Below are 9,423 nucleotides of genomic sequence, written 5' to 3'. Positions count from 1 at the left end.
TGATGAGGTGCGGGTGGTGTGGATTAAAACTCAGGTGACTGTGATCGCTGTGTATGATTGGTGGAGGAGCCTGGTTGATCCGTGACAAATGCTGTATTGTTACAATTTGTAACAAATGTGGTACAGAAACAATTTTCACGCAGAAATTGCTATTCAATTTGACAATTAATCACAAAGAAACAGCAAGTAACACGTTGAATTAAATGTAAATGTGAATTCTGAAGTAAAACGACTGACATAGTGTTTCTTGTAAAACATATTCAAATAATCTTTTTTTATTTACAACTTCAAAAATAATTCTTTACAGTGTTCTACGAATACCATATTAAAAAAATAATAATAACGAAATTTAAATGTAAAAATATTTTGTTTTGTCAAATTAATTTTTGAATTATTTGTTTGGTGCTGTGTGTTGTAGTTACAGGCATCCACCAGCAGGAGATATTGGGGTCATGTAAACCAGCTAAACCTTGATGCATCAGTTATTTTATGGTTTATATTTGAAGAGTTCAGATGCAAAAGCCTCTAGGTGCCATCTGAAATTTGAATCTAAAATGAGCATTTTTTTATCAGGCTCCTGTGTTTAGGTTCAGTAAATTTATTCTAATGGCAATGTATAGGTCCTTTTCTATGCAATTAAAGTGAAATAACTAAACTAAAAATGCTCATTTTAGAAGAAAATTTCAGATGGCACTTAGAGGATTTTGCATCTGAACTCTTCATTTGGTAACAATGATTCCTCTTTACCCTTTCAAAAGAGGGTGCCACTCTTCCAAACTTTCTTACTCCTCTTTCTAATTTCTTAAAATCTCTTCTTTCATGTTGCCCCTCCTTCTATTTATCTAATTATTGGTCAGCCCCAGTCAACTCCCCTCCAACCCTCTCTCCTCCCTCTACTTCTGTCTGTCTGTGAATCTGTATGAAGAGTGTGTCCCAGGATTCTTCGAGGGGAAACACATGCTGAAAGAAAGGGAAAAAAGCACTCAGGACAAAGACTGAGCATGGAGGAATATTCCAGTTTCTTAATTTTTTTTTCTTCTTAACTGAATGCATGTGTGCATGCATCTCTTGTATACTGAATGAAACTTTATTGCTGCATGCAAACTCAGAGAATTGTTTCTGCATTGAACAAAATGTGTCTATCTGCATGTGTGTTTGCTATATCACATACTTTATTATGCTTGCCTTTGAACACTGAACTACTGAACTTCCCTTGAAGTTTTTCCCTGTAGCATGTGGCTCTGATTTTGATTATTTGCTAGACTTGTTTTCGTTCGCTCGGCTCCTTTGAAGTTGTCTCTGTTTTAAGCTGTTGCATAGAAGGATGGATTCCTCTACACTTCACTTTCTTTTATTTCTGCTTTTCACCTTCTTCTCCTATGTTATTGCTGGAATGGATTCTTGCTACGATGAGGAGGGTGTCCCGAGCCGCTGTTTGCCTAACTTTGAAAATGCGGCCTTCAATCGTACAGTGATCGTTTCAAATGTGTGCGGTATCCCGCCTGAGGACTATTGCATGCAGACGGGGTCAACGCGATCATGCCACTTCTGTGATGCCTTGAACTTGGAACTGAATCACAACGCCACTTACCTGACAGACTTCCACACGGATGAAGAGCCCACCTGGTGGCAGAGCCAGTCCATGTTCTATAGAGTTCAGTATCCTAATTCAGTCAACATCACGCTGCATCTTGGTAAGACACCCAGTTTGGGCTTTAATGTTGAACAAACAATGTGAAAAGATGCCTGTTTCTGCACATTAAAAGAAAAAAAAGAAAACAGAAAAATCTGTAAGCCAAACGTTATATGTCTTTGTGCAAAAATGTGTACTGAAAGTTTTACAGATAGTGTTATTGTTAACTGAAACTTAAACTTATATTTGAAATTGTTTTCAGTAATTGAAATAAAACTGAAATCAAATATAAATATTAAATATATAAATAATAAATATTAAATGATTCTTATAAATGTTGTATTGGCAAATAGCTGGGGGGAAAAGTTTAAGCTGAAGTCCTAAAATTACTAAAATTTTAATTAAATAAAAAATCAATGCTTTAAAGAAATGCAAAAATAAAATAATAAAACAAATTTTAACAAAAATCACAACAAAATGATTAAAACAATCTAAAATTAAAATAGAAAACTGAAGATATAGAAAGAAAAGCCAATTTAAAATATGAATATTATATAAATATTAATTATATTTTATAATTAACACTAGCACTGGTACAGACAACATAAAACTGTTAGTTAGTGAAATACAAAAAAATATAAAAATACATATATTAAATACAAAAATACTACTAAAATTTCATTTACTAAACTACACTTTTGAGACAATAAAAAGCTATCTAGAAAGATTATTAGCATTGATCAGCTTAATATGTGCCAATTGCCCTCCTATTACAGCTGTCTGCAGTGGTAAACATGTATCCGAATGTTGTGAGCTGTCCAAATGCATCCTATTCTTTATTTTACTAAACATAGGTCTGCTTGTTTTTACTATATTAAACATTCAGCTCAGCGTCCTATACTGTGTAAACTGTATGCTAACTGAACAGCAACTAAGAAGCAAAAACCTTGCTAGTCACAATGAGTTTCCCAGCTGTGAATTTGATGCTGCCTGTAAATGTGAACATCTCAGAAATCTAATGTAATTTTGGTGGCCTATAAGATTCGATGACTCTGATATCTCAGCTGGTTTCTAGTTTTATTACATTATTGCCCTGCAGACTTTATGCTACAATGTTTTCAATCACAAGCATTCCCATATGTCTCTAAGAATGTAACCATTTTGAAACTTAAAATGTCATTTGTATTCTGTAAGGTGACATTTTCCTCTTGTTTTTCTTCTTTAAGCCTCAGAGAACAGCGCAATTAAAAATACCTAACTTTCACTGAATAGGGTAAACACAGCTGACGCTCTAAAACTGATCACAACAATGGTTTTGGTTATTAGAACTGCAACAGCTCTCTAAAATGTAACACTAGGCATTGGGGGGTCGAACCTTTTTGTTCTTAATAGAAAAAAATGGCTTATTCAATGAACTTATAGCCTATTCAATGAACTGCAAAAAATTATTATTAAGTGTCTCTAGAGCTGTTTCATTATTATCTTATTACAATAACATTTTATACTGGAAGTTTTCTTTTGTTTTGTTTTTTTTTTTTTTTTTTTTTTAAATAAGTCATGTTAAAACATGACTTTGACATGAATGTTTACTACAGCATTTAAATGGTCAAATAGTGAAATTTCTTAACTTATCTTGACTGCAAAACTTTCTGTATCAAAAAATAGGACTGAAATTTTGCAATCCTAAATGTGCAGTGCTGCAATTGTTCAGTGTTTTTCCATATTATTATTGAAAATTATGTCTAAAATAAATATATTTTTTAAACAAATACCTTTCTAAAGACATGTTTAAGGGTAATGACAAAGTCATGGGTTCAATTCCCAGGGAATGCACAAACTGATAAAATGTATATGAATGCAGTGTAATTCAGTGTGATATCAAGACAAGTGTCTGCAAATATGTAAATGCAAAAACGTGAAGTTATACAATCAGTTTGAAACACACACACACAAACTGTGGATGGTCTCTTTACATGTTACAGTCTACAGATGGCTTCTTCCTGTTTCAGTGGGCTGTTCTAAGCTGCAATGTGAAGCAGACTTGGTTGTAGTCAATGTTTGGCTATGAAGGCTACACTACAGTTACACTACAGTACTGAGCATATCTTTTCATCTTTTTCTTATCATTCTCAAGGACTGTCAATAGCAATACGTTGATTCATAGTGCAAACAAACATCTGTCATCCGGATTCTCTTCTTATAAAACTATTGCTGCTAGCTGAAATCACAGTGCATGTGTACCTTGTGGTTATTTTCATAACAGCTTTCAGCTTCTGCACATTAAAAAATTTGATGTGATTTGGTGAACAGGCTAATCAGGCATAAAAGTGTATGTTCTTGTGTTTGCTCTGATTCAAAGATGCCTTGCAGTTGGGTATCTATGAAAGGCCTTCTCACATTTCCAAACCAAACAGATATATCCTAGGGAGGCCAGCACAGACAGACACACACATACACACACACACACAGCTCAGAGAGCGATGGGGGTGGTACAGAAAACACTACAAAGAATAAGACAAACACAAAAAGCAGCAGAGGTCCAGTGGCAGGTCAGGTCTTTCCCATACACACATGTAAACATACACAAACACACACATGCAGACTTCTAAGGAATGTTTCCACATCTGGTTTCCATTGTGGTTTTCATTCAAAGATGTTCAAAGGTCCGAGATGAGATGCAGATGTTTTCTGCAAAATACTTCAACTGAACATTAAAGACTGTTGTGCGCAAATCAGACCGTTTTAACAAAGTGTTAAACCAAGTGCACTTAGAAATGTCACGTTTGTAGATGCTAGAAGAACACTGTTAATAACTAAACATTTTCTGGTTGGTCTGCAAACTCAATGTGCATATCTTCAAGTTCAAGTCAGTTATATAGTGCACTGAAAATTACAAATGTTAACATGAATTTGTTATGGATTCATTTATAGTGTTTACCATCATGTCCACAAATCCAAATCGTAATAAAAGAAAAAAAATCATTCCAGTTTTACTATGCACACTGCACAGTCATGACAACTTTACAGTTTATTTATAAATATTGAGTCTGGTCAGGTTCAGTCAAGTTCAGAACCAAACACACCCACACATATATACAGATAAGTTTCGTCTGCTCATTCTTTCTGTGATAACAGCTGTAGCACGAATACTGGTGGCTTTCTATGGAAGTACATATGAATACACATTAAACCTATGGGTGACAAACACATTATGTGTATGTATACATTCAATTCAAGCCCAGCTGAATGATTTTTGTTTTGTTCCAGAAACTTTCATCATCCAGATCAGAACTGGAGACCAACTCTTGTTTTCCTTTTATTTTGCTCCTGCCTGTTTTTGTTTTTTTTTTCTCTCCATTTCCTTCCTTTTTTTCCAGCCAAGATAATCTTCTCACATGCTGAGATGAAATTATGCTTAAATGATTACAACATGGCAACCAAAAATGGTGTGGTTGAGCGTATTTATATGACTGAAATTATGATTTATAAAAGATAAATACAAAGATAAAAAAAAAAAAAACGTAAGAAATTTTTTTTTTTTTTTGTAGTAGGGACTCTTTATACTTAGGCCTACATAATTTTGCCAACAGGTGATGACAAGTGAATGGTGTCTTTATGAGTGAGTCATTGATTCATTCACTGAACCAATTTATTCAAAATCTGATTAATTAATTAACAAATAAGTGACTGTTTGAATTTGGAATAGCATATTAGCATACCACTCTTACTATATCTTAATAAGAAAATGGTTAATAAGTTTGCTTGTATGCCATTTGAGTCATAATGAATGATTCACTCATAAAGATAGTTGCTCAACCGGTTTATTCGAAAACACTGATTCAAACGCCATTACTGTGTTTGGACATATTTTGGCTGGTGGAGAAAGACTAGACAAAGTAACTGCTAATATTGTGTCTAAAACATAACTTTCTACTTTTTTTTCATTTGTGTGCAAGAAATATCACACTGGCAGTCGGGCTGTTCATCTGTATATCAGTAAGGTCGTGCTATTATTGCTTATTGAGACGTCGTGCAGTCCGATGCCAGCTGTGGGATAGTTGATGACGACCCAGTGATCTTCTGGCAGCAACACTGGTGATAAAATTATTAGTTTTACACGAATGGTAGCAAATTGCAAACTACAGCAGCACAACAGTAGACTTTCTGTTGAATAAATATAAATGGATTTAAACAAAGTAACTGTGTTATTTGTCACAGTTGTATCTCTTTCATTGCACTGGCTGCAAGAACAGTCCCCCTGGAGCAACCCAGGGTTAAAGACTTCTCAGGAACTCTCCAGTTCATTAGGACAATTATATTCGAGCAGCAATTAAACTGACAAAGTACCACCAAGTATGCCAAGTCTCACGTATTCTCGGCAGACACACAAGAAAGCTACTATACGCTCTAAATTGGATAAAGTGTCCTCATCCTCTTTTTCCTTTTTCATCCTTAATATTCTTTTGGTTTAATCTTCCACCTGCTCGCTCTTAGTGATGAAGATGAAGGGATGTAGATGTAAATCTTTAATGACGTGGACTTTAATTATTAGGCTGCAATAACTATAAAAGTATTGAATTTTGTGGGACCTGCCCATAATAATTGTAATGACATTAACATTGTTGTTGTTTTTCCAAGGCAAGGCCTTTGAGATCACATATGTCCGTTTGAAGTTCTACACCAGCCGACCGGAGAGCTTTGCCATCTACAAGCGTACCGAGGAGAATGGGCCATGGCAACCGTACCAATATTACAGCGCTTCCTGTCACAAGATGTACGGGAGGGACAATAAGGGCTTCATACGTCCAGGCGAGAATGAAAGGGCGGCACACTGCACGGATGAATTTAGTGACATCTCACCTCTAACTGGCGGAAATGTGGCCTTCTCCACATTGGAGGGACGACCCAGTGCCTACAACTTTGACCAGAGTCCTGTGTTACAGGTATATCATGCTGTTTTGTGATAACATGTAATGCAATGTTACGGTTTATATTTAACCCATCTGGATACATCTTTTAGCATGCCAGATATAAACATGAACAACTTCTAATGTAAACCCGAGGCATTTACCGTGTGTATGCATCCAAAATATTTATCTTCATGACTTGTTGACAGTGACTTGCTGTTTTGTTAGTGGCTCCTCTCCTTGGCCTTTAGATATGTAGATGGGTGTGCTTTGTTGTTCCAGAGGAAAGCTTTAAGGGAAATATACCACACTGTCAAGCTTCTCTAACTTTCACACTTTCACAACAGAAACTCTTGGCTAAACATGAGTGTGCTCAGCATGCCGTTCTACTCAATACAGCCTTCTTCCACACAGTGATGCAGTCAGATGAAGTTTAGAAAATCACAGGTGACAGGCAAATGCCAGAGCTCACCCAACTATTTGATACAGTATATGAATACACATATATATGGGTGTTTCTGCAGCTATAGACATTTATTTCTGAAGAAAATAAACTATTGTTTCACACTCTCACCAGTTTATTTGTCTAGCACCATTTCCAATAGCGCATAGCGCGTTTTTTCATTTCGTTTCAGAGTAATGAACATTTTCACCGCAGTGTCACCTCCAAAATATCTGAGATTGTGTATTGTCATTGCTAGCATTATGTGGTAGAAATTACATTTTTACAATTTTCATAATTAAATTACAAACTCTTTTTTTTTGCATGTTTTTAAAATTGTGATGGAAAATGTCACAATTTATTAATATTATTATTATTATTATTATTATTATCATTATTATACAGAAATTATGTAAATTATACCCAATAAATAATCAAATGATTTGATTTTCGTTATTTGTTAATTAATCATTTATTTTTTATAATGGATTTTTATTGAGCCTGGTTAAATCAATAAAATATACATAAAAGGCATTTGAAAATCATTTAAAAAGTAAATCATGTTGAAGACATTCCAAAATGTTTACAAGACAGTTTTAATGTGACCTTCAAAAAAAATCTATTCTGGCTGGAACACTGAAGTGTCTAAGTTGAAGAATATCAAAGCAGATTTGACAGGATATTAGATGATCAGTACCTGCAAGAAGAGCACTCAGAATGGGAGCTCACCGCCTCCACATCTATTTTTGTGACAAGAAATGGATGGAAGGGAAGGAATGTGTTCTCGCTAACAGAAGGGCCATACCAATTGAAATTGCTGTGCATGTAATTCCCTATAAGGTGTTTGAATGCAGCTTCCTAAAAAAATTATCTTATGTAATTAATTACACTGCATGATTATTGTCGGTAAGATTAAAACAAAAGATGTTACAAGTGAGCAGGAAAGAAAACGATTGAAAAGGATAAGTGTTTTAGCCTTGGATTTTTGACTGTAATGCATGTTTTATTACAATGCAGCAAAGTTTGAATCACTTGCTTTCATTTGTCTCATAATGATCACATATTAGTAGGTGGGTATATCCAGGCCCCATTTACACCCTTTATTAAGTGCTGATCTTATCACAAAAAAAACAAACAAACAAACAAAAACATGTTAATGGTAAAGGTAACACTTTACAATACGGGTGCACAAATATGCATTAAATAATGCTTAACTAATGTACAGATAATCATGAGTTAATGTATAACTCATGATGAACTAAATTTATTATTGATTTATTAATGATTTATTAATGATTACTGCATCAGCAACTAATGAACATTCAATATGATTCAAAGATTAAATAATCAATAAATTGTTATTAGTTAAATGTGTCATAATGCATTAATTATCTAATAACTTATTTTATTAAGTAATGAAGTAAATTAATATGTTAATTACCACATTGGGTCGAAGGCATGCCTTTAAACTTCCAGTTGTCTGCTTTAATTAATCATTAGCTAATGATTTGCAAAGGTATCATTATGTTATGACTTTACTTGTTGAGGCACAGGACTATTAACTAATTGTTAAGTAATATGTCATTGTGGTTATAGATTTTGAATTAGTTAGTTAGTCATGTGCCTCACCAATAAAAGTCACACCATAATGATACCCATGCAAATCATTAGCTAATGATTAATTGGAAGTTTAAAGGCATGCCTTCGACCCAATGTAGTAATTAACATATGAATTTACTTCATTACTTAATAAAACAAGTTATTAGGTATTTAATACATTATGACACATTTAACTAATAACAATTTATTGATTATTTAATCTTTGAATCATATCGAATGTTCATTTGTTGCTGATGCAGTAATCATTAATAAATGGTTTAGTTAATCATGAGTTATACATTAACTCATGATTATCTGTGCATTAGTTAAGCATTATTTAATCCATATTTGTGCACCCGTATTGTAAAGTGTTACCATGGTAAACAAGTCAAGGACAATGGTAAACATGGTCCTTGGCTTTCAGCAGTTGAACAGGCATAAATATATTTGGACCTACTGAGGTTTGTTGTGGAATTGCGAACAAGCCCTTTTTTGGTAAAAGCTTTTTCACTTTCAATCTTTTCATCATTCTCTTTTCTCTCAATTTTTCAAAGAAAAACAGCCAGCCCATCTGTTTACAAAAGTAAAAGCCACCAGAGGAGGACATGAGAGGGAGCAACAGAAAAGAAGGGGATGCCATTTTATTTAAGAGCAGAGATAACAGTTTGGCTTCTTGTGATTGAGGCTTGTAGCCTGATGTGTGAAATAGAATCTCCCTATCACACAGATGGAAGATGAATTGTTTTTTTTTGTTTTTTTAAATGAGTATGGAAGGGGACTCCAGTGGCCCCTCAAAAAAAAAGAGAGGAGGAACTGGAAGAGAGGGCTTGACTTGATGTAGT

General features: G+C 34.3%; 1 protein-coding gene across 1 annotated transcript in view; it reads left to right on the top strand.

Moving 5' to 3' along the window:
- The first annotated feature begins 931 nt into the window (after positions 1-931).
- The window catches only part of lamc3 (laminin, gamma 3), a 77,754-nt gene continuing 69,262 nt past the window's right edge, over positions 932-9,423 (top strand). The window contains exons 1-2 of the mRNA XM_058777705.1: positions 932-1,694; positions 6,272-6,576. Of these exons, the coding sequence (XP_058633688.1) occupies positions 1,325-1,694; positions 6,272-6,576 (675 nt within the window). The 5' untranslated portion in view covers positions 932-1,324. The remainder of the gene's footprint in view (positions 1,695-6,271; positions 6,577-9,423) is intronic.

The sequence above is a fragment of the Onychostoma macrolepis genome, chromosome 05 (assembly GCF_012432095.1).
Source record: "Onychostoma macrolepis isolate SWU-2019 chromosome 05, ASM1243209v1, whole genome shotgun sequence".
NCBI classification, from domain to species: Eukaryota; Metazoa; Chordata; class Actinopteri; order Cypriniformes; family Cyprinidae; genus Onychostoma; species Onychostoma macrolepis.
This window is presented reverse-complemented; position numbering and strand designations above follow the sequence as displayed.